General features: G+C 35.5%; 1 protein-coding gene and 1 pseudogene across 7 annotated transcripts in view; both read left to right on the top strand.

Annotated features, from left to right (window-relative positions):
• The window catches only part of SLCO1A2 (solute carrier organic anion transporter family member 1A2), a 158,250-nt gene that overhangs the window by 55,081 nt on the left and 84,866 nt on the right, over nt 1-18,303 (top strand). For 5 of the 7 annotated variants that reach the window (XM_045781464.2, XM_045781459.2, XM_045781460.2 and 2 more), the window contains 6 exons: nt 864-1,054; nt 1,397-1,518; nt 7,046-7,187; nt 11,604-11,736; nt 15,411-15,517; nt 17,591-17,737. In XM_045781464.2, the coding sequence (XP_045637420.2) occupies nt 1,459-1,518; nt 7,046-7,187; nt 11,604-11,736; nt 15,411-15,517; nt 17,591-17,737 (589 nt within the window). In that variant the 5' untranslated portion in view covers nt 864-1,054; nt 1,397-1,458. Of the gene's footprint in view, nt 1-863; nt 1,055-1,266; nt 1,288-1,396; nt 1,519-7,045; nt 7,188-11,603; nt 11,737-15,410; nt 15,518-17,590; nt 17,738-18,303 lie in introns of all 7 variants that reach the window. The other 2 variants (XM_087855675.1, XM_087855677.1) reach the window with 2 other exon arrangements.
• Nucleotides 2,369-2,464, top strand: LOC123781802 (U6 spliceosomal RNA; annotated as a pseudogene).

Raw genomic sequence — 18,303 nt, 5'->3', positions numbered from 1 at the left:
GAGCCTGCTTCTTCCTCTCCCACTCCCCCTGCTTGTGTTCCCTCTCTCGCTGGCTGTCTCTCTCTGTCAAATAAATAAATAAAATCTTTAAAAAAAAAGTTTTACCTTTTTTCAAATAAAAATCCTTGGGATCCGGGTCCAAGTACTTTCCATAGAAGCTTACACCTTTCTAACTGGTTTATTTTGTTTATAAGACAGCTTATCTGTGTTGTTCACTGCCAAAATCCTACACTTAGCACTATGGTTGGTACATAGCAGACTTTCAAGAAATGTTTGTTTTGTCTGTGAGAGGATGAGTAAAGAGAACTAAGCTCATACACAATTGTTCAGTGGCTGTTGCCTTAATGTGTGTAGGGAAGTAGGATTCAGCAAATGCATGGAGGCAAAGTAATTAGGTTTTATAAATTAGTGTCACTGAGGATCACTTGTTAAATGGATATTGTTCAGAGGATTTTAATATATTAATGCTGGGGATACTACTAGGGTATCATTCTGGCAACTTGAAGGAGATTTACTAGAATAAATATTGCCAGAGTGAAACACTTTGGTTTTGGTGCAAAATAATGCCCTAGTTTGAAGACACAAGCAGACAAAATCTCTGACAAGAGGTTAGTAGAATTTAATAGCGTTTAACTCATCTTTTGTTATACAGATAAAAATGTGTGCCTATATAATATATATAGTGTAAATAGACATATATCTGTATTTATTATATGTGTAAGCATATAGATCCACTTACATGTTTGGTCTTCTTCTAAATCTCACATTCTAACTTGGAACTGTAGGATTCTTTTCCAGATCATAGAATTATTTGTTATTTTTACTGAGGCTATTTCCATGATTAAAATTCCATATCTCCCCAGGTTTCCGTGAATCAGCAGTGCCCCAGAAAACGTTTCCCTTCCTGAGACTCCAGGGAAGTCTTGGAACGCAAAGAACTTCAAGAGGGAGCCTGGCCAAAAAGAGATTTTTGAGCCTTGGTAGGCTTGTTGAAGCAGATTTTTAGCACAAACACAAATCAAAGTCTCTGTGTACATAAAAGCAGCATTTTCATGTAAGTCCAAAAAGCTCAGTTTGGTTCTATTTGTTTGGCTAAAGAAATGAAAAGCTTTGTTTTAACCACGTGGTTATTATTTTGCAAGGGGACCATAGCAAATTATTCTAATTTCTTTAATCTCGCTAAAGAGTAACTAAAGTTATTTGATGTAACTTTCTCAATGGAAAATTAGCAACTAAATCTTCTCTAACGTCATTATTTTCTTCCAGATCTGAATCAAAGCTTCTCAGGTATTTTTGTAATACAATGGATTCTGATTCCTACTCAGATTCCGTGCTTTCTTCAAAAGAATGACAATTTCTGATTTTGTCAGTTAATAGATTTTTGTCCTCTTAAAAGGAATGAACTAAGAAATATCAAGATTTAAAACCTAAGTACCTTGGAACACTCAGAGGAGCAACATGGCAGAAATTGAGAAAAGAATTGAAACCCATAGAGTAAGATGTCTTTCCAAAATGAAGGTATGGACTTGTGTGTGTGGATATATGTATATGTGCCTTTTTTTTTTTAACCTGGAGTTTGTAAAGTTGCTCACATGACGTGATTTAATGTTAATGTCACATTACCTGATATATTGATAATTTCTTGCTTTGCTGAGGTTGGTTTTAAACTAAGGGTTAAATAGGGCTATTGATTCAGGCAATTCAATCAGAAATGGTTTTGAGGAACTTAAATGGAAGATAAGGTCTTAAAGTTTTCAGGCACATACTATGTTACAGCAGGATTTAATTCTTGTATCAAAAGGCCATTTTAATGCTCACCCTTGTGGGGTTTCTAACCCAGAGGAGTATGGGGGTCTCTCCTAGAAAACGGTTTATTGGGCAGAAATGCTTTGTTGATCTGCATGCAATGATTACTTCACAATGACCCAGTAAAACAAATGTTTACTTCAGGCTTTGGCAACATATCAATCATTCTCTGTAAGAATAATGCCCATTTTGTTAGCTGTTTCTGGCATTCTTGCTTATTTCAAAGCAAATTCTTTTTGTATAGCTTCAAAGCCATTTGCCTTCAAAGAAAATTTGAATTTGTTTTAAACCAAGGGATCTGGAAATTTGTCTGGATTCTACAGCTAGTGCCTGCAAGTGGTTTCCAGACTAAAACTGCCACCAATATTCTCCCTATCAGTGTGTTTTCCCTTCACACACGTGTAGGGAAAATCTACACACGTGCATAGACATAGAGAATTGTGATCTAGAAAACTACTTTTGCCTAAAATGTCATATTAATTATTTAAAAAATTCCTCTTAAATTGTCCCCCAATTCTCATGTCCTTCTTCTAAAACTAAGTGGTTAAAAATAAGGATCTATGTGCTTACTTTGGCAGCACATATACTAAAATTGGAACGATACAGAGAAGATTAGCGCAAGGATGACACGCAAATTCGTGAAGTGTTCCATATTTTCGTACTGTTTGGTTACTAACATAATATAATAAAAAATATTATTAAGAAAAAATAAGGATCTAGGCTCAGGCGCCCTGTGTTCATCCCTAGGCTCAACTGCATACTTGCCATGTGAAGTTAGATGAGTTCTTTAACCTCTTTCTGCTTCAGCTTTCTTATTTGAAAAAGCTAACAACAATACTCCTATTTCATAGGATTTTTTCATATTGCGAACTTGGAAAAATGACTAGAATATTGTAAACATTCAATAAATATTAACTATTATTATTGATAGCATTATATGTTACCTAACTGGAATTTAAATAAAATCTTGGAAGAAAAATTAATAGCATTTGTGTACAAAAGTCAAGTAAGTCAATCAGAGAAAGACAATTATCATATGGTTTCACACATATGTGGAATATAAGAAATAGTCCAGAGGATCATAAGGGAAGGGAGGGAAAACTGAATGGGAAGAAATCAGAGACGGAGACAAACCATGAGAGACTCTTAACTCTGGGAAACAAACTGAGGGTTGCTGAAGGGGATGTGGGTGAGGGGATGGGGAACTGGGTGATAGGCATTAAGGAGGGCACATGATATGATGAGCACTGGGTGTTATATGCGACTGATGAATTATTGAACACTACATCTGAAACTAATGATGTACTATATGTTGGCTAATTTAATTAAAAAAAAGTCAATTCAGTTGTTATTTATAAATAAGTACTCTTAATTTAATATTTGCTTACTTTGGAGTTTGGCAAGATTAGATATTGATGTTCATGTTATGGCAAAATATTGAGAGGACAAGTTTATCAGGTAAAATTGGGCACCAACTGCCTAATAGTCAGATGTATATATATATATATATATATATATATATACATATATTTTTTTTTTGCTTCTCTGAACTTAGAAATATGCATATTAAGCAAAACTCTTTAGAACGCATCAGAGGGCTGTCCTTAATAAGTTTGCTTCAAACTCTGAGCATTACTGTTAAATGCTAGTAGGACTAGATTCATAAAGATAGAGGTTATTTTGTATCAGACATGAGTCAGAATAGCCACTGTTTGCTTTCACTTTGTGAGTAGAACCAAACTATATAGGCAACCTATCTAGGTGTTTTAGAAAAGAAACTTGGGGTCAGGATTCATCGAGTCTCCTTTCTTAAAATGTAAAATAAAATAAAATTTTCTCCCAAATATGATTCATATGTTGTTTGGTATACCTTACTTTTAAATATAAAACCTAAATCATAAATCCATATGATAATTTTTTATTCTCAATCATGTGTTTTGCAAAGATTTATAGTGTGGAGTCAGTTTCTACAAATGACATTTACTATAAAAGAATAAACAGCTAGACATCTAGCCATATTATCTTCTCAGCCATGTAACAGTTTGACTCATACTGAGCTTGATATTTTTATTTTCCCAGGTCTTTTTCACATAAATTTCTTTTTTTAAAATAATTTTCATTTTGTTATATTAGTCACCATACAGTACATGCCCAGTTTTTGTTGCAATGTTCCATGATTCATTATTTGCCTATAGCACCCAGTGCACCATGCAATATGTGCCCTCCTTAATACCCATCACCAGCCTTTCCCATTCCCCCACACCCCACCCCTCTGAAGCCCTCAGTTTGTTTCCAGAGTCCACAGTCTCTCATGGTTCATTCCCCCTTCTGTTTTCTCTTCAGATCGTATAAATCTTTCCCCTTTCACATAAATTTCTATTCAAATTTCTCCAAATGAATTGGTACAACCAACTCAGCTTAGGAGTATTTATTTAATCCTATTACATTTCATCTTATATTTAGCCTACTTTCAGTTCTGACCTCCTCTTCAGGATGTTTTCGAATACTTATTCTGTCATTCATTCAGCATACTTGTATAGAGTGTCTACTATTCTTTAGGCATTTAGTAGACATCAAAGATACAACGGTAAATAATATATGGATCCTACATTTGAATTGTTCACAGTATAGTGAGGGAGGAGGTTATAGGCATCCAGGCACATACATAAAGTGCATTGTGATAAGAGGTATAACAGAGACAGTACACAGCAGGTAGGTAATGAGTGAGTAGTCAAGGCTGCCTGGGGAGCAAAGAGACAAGGAAGTCTTCACAATAGAAATGTAGATAGAGTTGATAATAGAGATAGAATATACCTTAGAAAAATTTTACAAGTGGAATGCCATCCTGTAAAAGGCACTGAGATGTGAAAAGGCATGGTGAATTAAGAAACTGTAAGTAGAACATTATGTCCAGGGACAAGCAGCAGGAGATGATACTGAGATATAGATGAGACATTATTTGCCATCTAAGAAAGTAGAGATTTTTGCTTGTGGGAAATCACTAAGACGTTTTAAGAAGCGAAATCACATGCTAGTTATGCATTTTATTAATTCATTTGACAGATATTTACTAAGCTTCAAATTAGTGGTGGTGGCAAATGGAGGGAGTGTAGGTGTAGACACGTCTAGAGGCAACTAAGGAATGCTGGCAATTGTCTCAGCTAAACTGTGTGTACATTTGAGAGATTTCAGCATATGGGTAATAGGGAAAGCTACAGGAATAAGTGAGATTTCTTAGGGAGAGCACATATAGCACAAAGAGTAGAAGGTACATGACAAATCCTGAAGGGGTTGGCCAAAGAGAAGACTGAATAGAGTCTAGCAGGTAGGTAGACATATAGGTATGTATGGGGGGAGGGAATTTTAGGAAGAAAAGAGAGATTAGTGGGGTCAAATGAGTCAGGGACATCAGGTTAGTTGAGAACTGAGAAATATTTATTGAACTTGGAAACTAAGAAGTTGTTTTTGACCTTTTATGGAGTAGCTTCAGGAGAGGCCAGACAGCAGGAAACTAAAGGAATGGAAGGCTAGAGTCTAGGCAATAAACCTAGATTATTCTTCTAAACAGCCTGATGGTAGCTGGAGTAGCAACTATCAGGGGTTAGGGGAAAAATATATTTTTTAAAGGCTAGAGTCTAGGCAATAAACCTAGATTATTCTTCTAAACAGCCTGATGGTAGCTGGAGTAGCAACTATCAGGGGTTAGGGGAAAAATATATTTTTTAAAGACAGAAATATCTTGAATATATTTATGAATTAGTGGGGAGAGAGGCAGTAAAGGGTGTGAGGTTGAAAATAGAGGAGAGAGTATTTACTGATAAATCATGTCTCAAATGGGAAGAATGAATTCAAAAGCATGGGTGGAGGGATTTTTATTGTACTGGAAAAGGGACACCTATGTTCAAAGGCAGGAGGGGAATTAGAGGGGCAGAGATGGAGGTGAGCTTGACGATGACGTTGCGGAGATCATTTGCTGGTCATGAAAAGCACCTGACTGGTTTGAAGACTGAGAAATAGAAAAGATTGTGAATAATTTTGAAGGGAATGTACAGGTGCAATATAAATTGTTGGGGCTGGATCAAGATTAAGAATGTGGAAGGTGGAGCGGTGAGGATTTTAGGGATTTGAGTATGCTGGCTAGACATTAGACTGAATAGTCTCCCAGGATGGAATTGTCCTCAGGAAACATCTCTAAGTGAGACCAAGGAAAAAGCCCTGTGGCATAGGGTTGGAAACCACCATTCAGGATGACCCAAATATATTCATCACTACTTTGTTGGTTTTGAAGTAGTGCTTAATCTACCTAACTATACTATTACCTGGTATATAACACTCCTTTGCCAAATCTCTTACTGAAATCTCTTTCTTTTTAATTTAATAAAACTATCAAAATTTTGACTTTTCCACATTTTTAGTAAGACCGTATTAGCTTTTGGTGATCACAATGGTTCTATTTGTTAAGCTGTCCTTGATTTTTGTTATGGATCACATTCACTTGACTGTCCTCTGAAATTCTATCAGTATACAGGGAATGTGATTCAATACATGGAAATTTATTGTATTCATATTCATTTCTTATAGCAAATACCTGGTCAGTTTAGAAACACTTTTACAATGGTTTATAATTACTTTAATATAATATATAACATAATATAATATAATATAATATAATATAATATAATATGTATATATGTATATTATAACATAATATGTATATATATATTATAACATAAAACATTGCTTTAAATACATAAACTGGGAGCGAGCAGCAATCTAATGTTGCATAATTTACCTGTTACTTTGGAGAGACCCTGCGCAAATTTGCTACAGAAATAATGTCTTTGTGTAATGCCACATTCCTTTTTTTATTATCGTATATGTATTCTTTGTACTACAGATAGCATTATAGTGCTGAAGATCTATTTAAGCTATTAGCTATATCTTATTTAGAATGGCTGCTTCTGTGTACATACAAGATGTGCCTATAAAATAATGAGGCTACAACTACCTACAAAATTCAATATTACTAATCAGTCCCACTTGGAGTTTTCAAAGAGATAACATTGCATGAAAGACCAGAAGAACAGACCACATTAAAATTTTCTTGCATATTCAAGGGTTACTTTGTTGGAGACATCAGTCTTATGTTTGAAGATATTTTGTCAACAGGTGGCAAATATAAAAATATGTAATCAAAAATAAAATTTTCCTATGTTTTCTTATATTCTTTTCTCCCTAGATATTTCTTCTGGCAATAACATGTGCATTTGTATCCAAAACACTATCTGGATCTTATATGAATTCCATGATCACACAAATAGAGAGACAATTCAACATCCCTACATCTCTAGTTGGATTTATTAACGGGAGCTTTGAGATTGGTAATGAATTGTTTTTACATTACTTCTCTTTATATTTTATTTTATCTATAAAGCTAGTCAGAATTTTATTCTCCTTATTTGCAGTTTTAGGACATCTGATCTGACTGAATAACATGCTTTCCAAACTGAATGAATAGCCTTGTTAACTTTGGAATATTCTTAGAAACAATTCATTTAAATATTATCCCCCAAATAACACCTAAATGTTGCCACACATCCCACCATCAGACTTTTTATTCTAATTGTTTTTTGGTTATGTAGCAGAGTATTTAGAATTTTTATATTTAATCTATCTTTTGATAATTCTTAAAAGCTCTATCTTCCTATTTAAAAGATATATATCATAGAAAACAAAGGAATCTGTTTTCTAAAGGAAAATACAAGTATTTTTCTTCTCTTGCTGTTTCTGAGAGGTTAACAATTCTTCTTTCTAAGTGCAGAGGGAAAAAGAAACTGTTTTCACATCTCCCTGAATGTATTTCAGAAATAGACTCTAGAAAAGAATAAAATCAATTCTTACTGTCTGATTTTTGTGGAGGACTGGGAAGATGTGAAGAAATGGGAAGACTGAGGAAGAGAAAGATTTCTCCTGTAAACAAAGCTGCATAGAAAAATGAATGCCATTCTTTCACAGTTTTAAAGTAGCTTCTACTTCCTCCAAGGTGAAAGTTACCTTTAATATACTTAATACCTGGAAGAAAAATCAGGATTGAGGAGAGGCAAAACTGAAACGGGTGATGCTTGGTCTTGTCTCCTAGTGTTTAGCCACCCCTCCCCCCAGACCCAACTCTGCACCACTTGTGTGCTGGATCCTGGTGATGGAGTTAGAAATAACTATACAGTCCTGCCTGGACTCAGCTCACAATCTAATGGAGGGCATCAATGTACAATAATAATTTTAATTGAAGGTAGTAAGTTTGGTGGCATCAGGGACACAGCCTTAATTAGGGAAGGTGTTGAAGGATGAGTAAAATGTTTTCTAAGTGAGGAAGCAGGGATGAGTGTGAAGAGAATTCCAACAGAAGAAGCAAAAGGGTGAGGTAGCATAGTAATTTGTATAGGGAGTAACATTCAGCCCAATATTATTGACTCACAAAGCTTATGTGGGAATTATTAAGATATGAGTCTGGAGAAATGGGCAGGGGTGAGAAATGAACTATGGTTAGCCTTGTGTGCTTGCTATGAAACTTGCATAAAATAAAAATTATAAAAGTAAAAAGGAACCCCATTTTATTTGAATAAAGTCATCAAAATATTAAAACAACTTGTCATATAGTAATATTTGTGCTTACCAATATACTAAATATAATTTCTACACTAATTTTTTAAGTAATAAGTAGGGTTAATATTTTGAGGTGTTTACAACAACTGTAATATCATATGCAAATATCTATAATTTCTATTAGTGACAATCTGTGACAAAATCGTAAGTACTGTTAATGATACCACAGTTTGTATCTACTCTCACTACCAAAGAAAATGCTAATATTAATTTTAATTAAAATTTAGTGAAAATAAGTATGTAACATTTGTTCTCACTCAAGTTCATGGAACCCCTGATTTCTATCTGTGGACTCCTTGGAGGTTTGTTTATACACTGCTTATTAAGATTAAGAGCACCTATTTAAAACAAAGGTCAGATTTGCTTTTAAGCAGGGCCATGCTTGTGGCTATGTTAGAGATACGTTTGAAGGTGGCCAGCCAACCAGAGAGGATCCTAGCAGGCCAACACAAAAGCACAGGAGAGACATATCTGGGTCTGAGTTAGGATCATACTGGTAGAAATACAGAGAAGAGGGTGACCTACAAAATATTTAGGGGTTAAGTTCCTGAGAACTTAGTGACAGATTGGATGTGGCAAATGAGAAAAGCAGGAATCCCCAGGTTACAACTTGGGCAGTGGAGTGGATACAGGTGCTGAGACAGAGAATAGGAGAAGGGGGACAAGATTGTGGTGGTGGCAATGGGGATGATGATGAGTTCTGTTTAGGCAAATTATTTGTGGTATTAGCAGTGAGGCCTTTGAGTAATGATGTCACCATGGCAGTTTTATGAGCTAGAAGCATTGGAGGAACTATTTGGGCTAGAGCTACTGATTACTGAATAAACAGTTGTTAAAACTAAAGAACAGATGAGGCTATTTAGGGAGAGGGTACAGGTAGATAAGTACTATGGACAAAGGTGGATCTCTGAGGTGCACCAATACTTAAGGAACAGGTGGAAGAAAGGAACCCACAAAAGGGTTAAGAGAAGGAATAGTCAGAGAATTAAGAGGGGAAGCAGGAGAGAATGTTATGATAGATACCAAGGGAGGGAAGTTTCCAAAAGAAAAATTTGTCAGCAGTCTCAAAAGCATAGACATATCCAGTTAAACAAGTATAGAAAACTATTCCCTGGGTTTTATGATGTGATAATTGATGTTCTTGGTGAGGACACTTTTAGCTGAAGAGTAGATAGAGACGCTAGAAGACAGAAAGAGAGCAGTGACTTTGGGAAAGAATAGGAGGGGAAGAAATGGAATCTGTGACTACAGGTGACTATTAGCTTGTAGAGAAACTAGAGAGTATCTGTAATTAAAACACAGCAGAGAGGGAGACACTTAAAATGTGTGAGAGAGATTTTAATTCTTGAAGTAAGTTGCTGGAGAGAATGGGGGTGCCCAGATAGGGTGTTAGACCTTGGATGGTCAGATGGGCACCACAACCACTGAAACTGAAGGAAGGTGGTAAAGCCATGAGGTGGGAAATATGACTGACCCAAATTTCTTGACAAAGTAGAAAGTATTAACTATGGAAAGTGAGTAGTGATAGGTGGCTTGAGAAGAATGATGAAGATCTGAAATAATCGGTGAAGTGACAAGGAGAGGTAATTTACAGATGCCAAGAAATGCATTCATTTGCTTACCTTTCCTCAGTAATTTTTATAGACAGTGTTCTCCATACCCTTGATAAAATGTTATCCATTTCTATTCCCTCTCATAGTGATTATTTTACCAACAGAGAAAGGTAGCTAGAAAAGCTCACCCTTACGTGGAGAGAAGGCTCTTCCTTTCTTCTCATTTCAAAAATGAATATGGATTTTGAACGGTGGCTTTCCAGAAATAATACCTTCAGCGTGAATGGCTTTGATGATGGGGATTTTAGGAACCTAGGGAGGACAGTGTGGTGGCACTTGGTGGGGTCACCATCCATATGAAACACTGTAGGTGCTGACATCTCTTCTCCTTACAAGGCAGACTAGAGAGAAGTAGATATGGAAAGAAAAGTCTTCAGAATATACACTACTGGTTCATTCCCCCTTCTGTTTAACCCCGCCTTCCATGAGAGACTGTGGACTCTGGGAAACAAACTGAATGCTTCAGAGGGGAGGGGATGAGGGATTGGGATGGGCTGGTGATGGGTATTAAGGAGGGCACATATTGCATGGTGCACTGGGTGTTATACGCAAATAATCATGGAACATTGCATCAAAAACTGGGGATGTACTGTATGGTGACTAATATAACAAAATAAAAATTATTAAAAAAATTTTAAATTTAAAAATTTAAAAAAGGTCATACAAAAGATACACTACTACTTGGAAAATTATTAACAACTTGAGGAAGAGTTTTTTACATTTTTATAATTCTCAAGCTCATCACAGAGGTTTTCCTTATGTAGAGTAGGATCAGGGAAAATATTGATTACTGAATTTAAAATGTATCATATGAAAACTTCCTCATGTGTTTGTTTCTTTCAACCCTTTACGCCATTCTTATCAAGGGCTTGTCCATTGGAATGGAGCCTCCCCAATTAGTTTCTTTATCCTTAAACTTCATCCTAAGACATGGATAAACTTTTCATTGAATTTACTTCCCATAGCAAGACTTACTTCTAAGACCCAGTTGGTGAAGTGAGGAACTACTATTTTATACTTCTAAGGAGAGAAGTAAAAATAAACATAGATCTCTGGCTGGTTATATTGACCAATATTTAGTTATATTTAAATAATGAGTTAAAACATATATCTATCTGAATTTGACTTTGGCTTCTCTTTTCAAGCATGGAGCAGACATAGAGGGAAAGGCCAGAGGTGAATTTGGCATCCAATTTTTCTAAGCTACATAATCACACACAGAATCTTTAACATCTCTCAGAACCATTGCCCCATCCTTTCCACTGGCTTCTCTTCTTCTGCCCTCTTTAAATGTTGGTGTTCCACAGAGATCTGTTTATGTATTTGCCGACATTGTGTAACAGAGTCCTTCTTCAAGGCAGGAGTTGTGTCTTATTTATTGCTTCATGCATTCCTAGCACCAGTCCTGGTATTTGAGATAGTTTTTATATAATAAATGCCAGATAGTGAATGATTGGATGAAGCTAAGCTATTGTTCATACTTACTGAAATATTCATTTTTTCATCTCAATTTTTTCCTAGGAAATCTTTTGTTGATTATATTTGTGAGTTATTTTGGAACCAAATTACATAGACCTATACTGATTGGTGTTGGATGTGTGGTTATGGGCCTGGGGTGTTTCTTACAATCTCTACCTCATTTCCTCATGGACCGGTAAGTATTCCAGTTTCTGATGACTTTTTAAGTTCAACTTTTGACTGTATGGAATGAAACTTGAAATTCCCTTTCTAGGAGTAATACTTCCTAAAAGCACAGGGTACCGCAATGGGAGCTGAAAGATGCAGATTCCATTCCACCAGTCCGTTTGCTCTGGGCTGCCTTGCCTCACTTACAGAGTCACATTTTGTCCATCTATGAAACAGAGATTTGGGGTTTTATGGAGTGGAGTCTGATGAAAAGATTTTTAGGACCTGGTGAAATGTGGGTTTTTTCTTTTCCAGGGATTATTTAGACACTTCTAATTACAATGAGGTTCTGTTGACTTGTATGTAGGTCACTAAGAGGCCAGTCTGAAGGTTGATTTTTATTTTAATTTTTACCAAAGTAATGTGTGCACCAACTTGTAAAAATAAAATTATATTGATAAAAGAGTTTTCCCCTGCCCCTTCAACATTGTCCATATTACTGCTTTCCAGGAGTAGCTACTTGCAACTCTTTTAGTTCTTTCTTCTGCTATTTGCCTCCTTGGTTCTAAGTAAATGTTCATCCTTTTAGTTGTTAACACTTTTGTGTTATATAATGTATACTGATCTTCTGCTATAAAATTATATTCACTATTTCCATGTGTATGACTATGTATCTTTCACTGTTGAACCATGCCGTTATTCCTTTCTTAAATCATTGTTGTTTTCCTTGGATTTAATAATTGTTACCTTTTTATTTGAGTCATTTTCTTTTATCTCTTACTAATTATCACTAAACTCTCCACTGATAGGGCAACATCTCAAAATGCTCATACATATCACAAGGTTTCATTTTTGTCTTAGAGATACCTCTATGTCACCATCAATTCTCTGTCTACAATCTGAATTGGAATCTCCCTAGGCTTGGTGCATGGCTCCTTCCTTGAAATTTTCCCTTATCGTTGCCCTTGGGAATTTGCTTTGCCTCTTTACTCCATTCTGTTAACTTATATCCCGGATATCATATCTTCTGCTTCCCTTTTTACTCTCACTCCTTTCTATGGAAAACACAAACCAATAGGTTTCTGAAAAAGTGTGTAAGGGAAGTAGAAATTTGAAGACCGTGGATGTCTGAAAATATTCTCTTCTACTCTCACATCTGATTAGATAGCCTGGCTGATATAAAATTCTAGATTGGAAATATTTTCCTATGGATTTTGAAGACGTCGTTCCAATGTTTTCTAGCTTCCAGTGTTACTATTGAGAATCTTATGCCACTCTAATGCCTGTGACCAGTTTCTTTTCTCTGGGAGCTATTTGGATTTTCTTTCAAGCTCCAGAGTCTAGATTCATGATAATTATCTTGGTATAAGATAATTTGGAGAAGTTATGTGTTAATGATACACCACTTCCCCATTTTCTCTTTCTAGAACTTCTACTGTTTGAATTCTATACATCCGGGATTAAGTCTATATATTTCTCATCTTTTTTCTCCAATTTTCTATATCCTTGTCTTTTTGTTACTTTTTGGGAGACACCTTTATCTTCCAAAGCTCTGAATGAATTTCTAACTTTTGCATCACATTTTTAATTTCCAAGGACTCCTTTGTTCTCTGAATGTATCTTTTAAGGAACATTTTGTTCTTTCAGAATGCAATGTCTTTTTCCATCTAAATTTTCTTTATCTCTCTTCATTGTCTCTGTTTCCTCTGAGTGTACAGTTTTTATTTGTTTTTGTCTCTATCTTAAATGTTATAGGCTTTCCCCATATATCTGGTGGTTCTTGGTTATCTATTCATATTTAAGAGAGAGGAATAACAACAACAAGCTAACTGGAAGTTCTGTGTATGTGTGTAAGGCTTAATTAATGGAAGACTTCCTTGTAGAGTGATTGTACAGGGTCTGGCTATTTTTAGGTGGCTTGGAACTGCCCATAGACTGTGAGTTATCTTAGGCAGTGATTCTCCAATCCATTTTCTGGCAGATGGAAGCTTGGCTACCAGCACATGGGAGTGGGCATCTCATTTTTCAGTATGTAGATTTTTTTAACCTAATATCTGCAGTTTTTAGTATGGCATCCCTGTCCTTAGTGTCTATTTAGTCTCTAGAGACAAAGGCCATATTCAGTTGCAATGGCAGAGGATGACTATAAGGGCTCAACTGCTCCTTATACAAACTTTAAACAATCCTCTTTTGGGACCATGCATACTCTCACTTTAGAAGTATCTTGTTTCTTGCCTGAAGCTCTCCAGGTTTGTGTAGCATGTGTTTAGTTGCTCTCCTATAGTCACTTACTCAGGGTTGTGCTTCTCATATCTATGAATTCAGTGATCATTCACTTATCTGCTTTTCCATTTTCAAAATCCTATTAAACCTCTCTTCTTGTCAAATCTTCCCTTCTCTTTATCTGCTTGGCATTATGTCTTTTCCTTTCCTATTTTAAAATCCATTTACTACCATTTGCTGATGTTTGGGGAATGAATAGACATGGAATGAATTATTGGGTTTGAGTAGGTAATTTAAATGAAAAAATAATTTAACTTTCAGATATTTCTAAAGGGATCAGAGTTTTCAAGGCAAAGAATTTCTACTGTTCTTTTGTTTCCTTTCCTATCTTATCCTATCCTCTCCCATCCTATCCAAGACAAAGGCAAGTAATATTCAGCTATTATTTTCATTTCTTTTTATATTCTGCTAAAGGTATTATTTAATTTTATTTATTTATTTATTTATTTATTTATTTATTTATTTATTTATTTAGTCTGAAGCTTCCATGTCCCATGGGATCATGGGTGTGGAGACAGAAGCTTTTGTCAATGATTCACAACCAAGTTATATGTGTATGCCTGGGCAGTTATTCTAAGGGGAAGGTATTTTAACCCTTTTTATTATGTTCTATAACATAGTAATTAGGACTATTGGTGACATCCAAGCATAACACTCTTTAGCTCATTTGAAACTCAGAAAGGCAAATTTTCTTTGGCTTTCTCTTATCTGATAGAAATATAGAAACCAACCCAGTGCAATTTCTAACAAATAGAGCTGGACATATTTTCTTCCATTGTTGTAGCATGTAATTTTCATTCTGAGAAAGGGCATGTGGATCTTGTGGTAATTTGCCTAAGATAAATGGTCATAGTTTATTAACACTTCTGTTCTCATGAGAAGAGGAAAAGTCATTACATTATGCCGCTACAGTGTTTGAGGTTCTCCTCAGGTTTCTCATTATGATGGGTACATGTTTGTTTCTCTGAGGGCATTAATAAACATGTGAAGGAATTATTGTTTGGCTTCTCAGAAAGTGGGAGACTTGTTTTGTTGTGTTGTTCCCCCCCCCCAAAGCCTTTAATTATGCTTTGTTGAGTCTATTATTTTTCTTGGTTTTTGTTCCTTATCCCACAGTAATTATTTCCAGGAAATGATCACCTAAGAAACCACTGAAAGTTGATGTCAGATGGTTTAAAAGGTAGATCATCCACATACAGATAATTGAAAGCTAGCTGTCAAGGGATTATGCATTGACAGTGAGTGGCAACTTCTTTTTGATGATATAAATTTATGATAACTTGTTGGCAAAATGAAAAGAAATATTTCCTGGATTTGGATTCTGTGTCTTAAGTGAAGCAGGAGTTAATAATCTTCACAATGTTCACATTGTCTTCATTGGCTCCATAACATCACCATGCTTTCCCTGTGTTCATACAGATATGAATATGAATCTACAGTTTCAGTTTCAGGCAATTTGTCCTCAAACAGTTTCTTGTGTGTGGAAAATGGAACCCAGATTTTCAGACCAACAGAAGATCCATCAGGTTGTCTACCTCATTGTATTGTATTCTGTTCAGTGAATTTGTAACTGAACACTTTCTGTTGAGGGGATCTGAATGTTATTAAGTTTGGTTAAGAGAGTAAGGTCAATGAACAAAAGAAATTTTATTTTTTTCAGAGATTTTGGAGGAGATCATGGAGGGAAATAGAAATGGCTCATAATTTAAATGTTATTCCTCTTATATTTCAATATACTTAATAAGAATAACTTATCTATTATTTGAAATGGTTATTTAAAACTAAGTCAAAGATATCCACCCAAGGACCACTTAGAGCTAATTCCACAGAGGAAGACATCTTAGAAAGATGGATTTATGCTGATGATTTGTGAATGAGTAATAGAAATAGAAACAAAAAGATTTGTGTTATAACACTGATCTTTTATAGCAGAGAAAGCAGGCAAGTATTCTATAACTCTGATTTACTCTATTCTCTTTCTGCTGAACTAGGAACTTCTCTTTCTGCCCTACTTCTTCCTCTTTTCCAGAGATACTAATTTATAGTCTGACACAATAGTGGTGCTTTTTCTGGCTTCCTGCAGTCCCAGGCCCCAACATGCCAGCTTCTGCTCCTTCCTGTTTTAAGGGATCTATATAGTCTTCTGGTGATGCTTAGTCTGGAGGTAACCCATTGATTTACCTCAGACTAGAACTTCTGTTGCTCTGATGGGGACATTCATTATGCTGGATTCATATCAGTGGGAGTTACATTGGTTCCCAAGGCTGGGAATTTCACTGCTGGCATGGAATCAGAGGAAACTAAACAGTTTCAAGGAGTGTAAGAATAGCTGCCTCAGAAACTCTAAGCCAAAGCAACTCCCTGGGGAAAGAAACAAACAAACAAAAAATACCCAGTGACATCAATGGTGGCCTATATTCTCTTCCTAAGCTGACTTTTGCCAAAGACTGACCTATTTTCTATTTTTTTTAAATCTGCATTGTAGTAGATAAATCAAAACCTTCCCAGTCTAGTGAATCTCCAGAAAAGTGCATTAATTCTTTGATCACCTGACATGTTAAATTTTGTCCTGAAGTAGGCCTAGAATTTGCCTATCATCTCTAGACACAAATCACTGTGCTCACCATAAAAAAAACACATGAATACCCAAAAATTGGCATTATGATTTTCTGGACTGGGAACGACTGAGAGATAAACCTCACAAGATATTTCCAGGCCCAGCTGTGCTCAGGAGCCTCACATCTGTGGGTACCTGGGCAGATTATAGGAGACAAAAATAAGTTGTCATTGTCTTTCCTGAAAACATGACCCAACAGACTGTCCTCCTGGCTTGATAGCTATATTAGCTTAGAACAGAATTGGCTGTTTTCAGACAACTGTCTATCTTTCTCCCTTTCGATTCCTTTTGGCCTACTCTTTGTTATTCTACTAGTCAGTGCTGCTCCAAGGATTGGGGTGGTTTCTCTGTTAAAAATTATTTGGTGGTTACAGTGTGCATAGGTTCTATGGAGAAAATGTGATTACTACCCAGATAAATATTTTTAGTTTCTATAAAGTAATGAGAGCTGTTGAGAATTCAAACTTCAATGAGATTCTGATTTAAATCTTACAGTATCAATTCTAGGGAGAGATAATTGTGTTCATTTTTTTTTCTCTTCCCTATGTTAGTACAGAAATGGGGTAGTTCTCAGAGCAGCTAACTGGGTTCAGTAGTTGCTGGTAAACGGTCTCTCTGGAGGGAAAAAAGTTCTGGCTTTTAGTGTTTGTCAATTTCTGTGGTGTAAATACTGTCATCAAACTACCAATGTGTTACCATTAAATACTAAATTGAAAAGAGATGTGTATACTACTCATCTATCCCAACTCAGTAGGAACTGGCTCCAGCATACCACTTATATTTGGCCATACCTACAGACTCTGTCAGAAAATGCAAATGGGATGGTCCAATGATACATTGTTGACATAGTAATATAAATCATTGACAAGATGCCATGTCACATAAGAACTGTGAAATGTTCACCAAAAATCTAAAATTAAGTGTTACTGACACTTTACTACCAAAACACTAATACAATATCTTTTTTTTTCTTTTAATACAGAGTGCGTGAAAGAAGTTAAATCATTAATGTGGATGTATGTACTAGTAGGAAATATCATACGTGGAATTGGTGAAACTCCCATCATGCCTTTGGGTATTTCCTACATAGAAGATTTTGCCAAATCTGAAAATTCTCCTTTATATATTGGTGAGTTTGAAAATCTGCCTTAGCCTCTTTTCAGAAAAGAAATTTCCTTAAGGGTGGATGTCAGTTATTTGGACTCAGTGATTTCCAGAATGACAAGCAGAGTACTTTGGCACAGCTGGCCATCAATAAAAGTTTACTGAATTGAGCTAACTTCAAATAAGCTACTTTTCTAACTCTGCTTTTTGCTATTAAAAATACCACTCATGTAGTGCCCCTGGAGTTTTCTTTGACTCGTCCAATTCTTTGGCACCACTTTATATCAAGTCTGTTAAGTGATTTACCAATGTTTTCTTTAAAATGTCTCTTATATTCAAAATCTTTCTCACTATTTTCATTATCTCTATTTTTGTGTGGATCCTCATTACTTCATCTGTAGATTATTATAACATCTTCATTGGTCATATTATCACTAGCATTTTTTCTTTCAATTTTTTATGCACATTCTTGCAGTATATTTTTTCTCAAATATTGTTTTAATCATGGCTTCTCTACCATGTCTATAAAACATACTGGCTCTTTCTTTACTAAATCTGGTATCTCCACTTATTACTCAGTCTATTTAGTTT

The sequence above is a fragment of the Ursus americanus genome, chromosome 25, assembly GCF_024610735.1.
Source record: "Ursus americanus isolate L20-20 chromosome 25, mUrsAme1.1.p, whole genome shotgun sequence".
Lineage (NCBI taxonomy): Eukaryota > Metazoa > Chordata > Mammalia > Carnivora > Ursidae > Ursus > Ursus americanus.
This window is presented reverse-complemented; position numbering and strand designations above follow the sequence as displayed.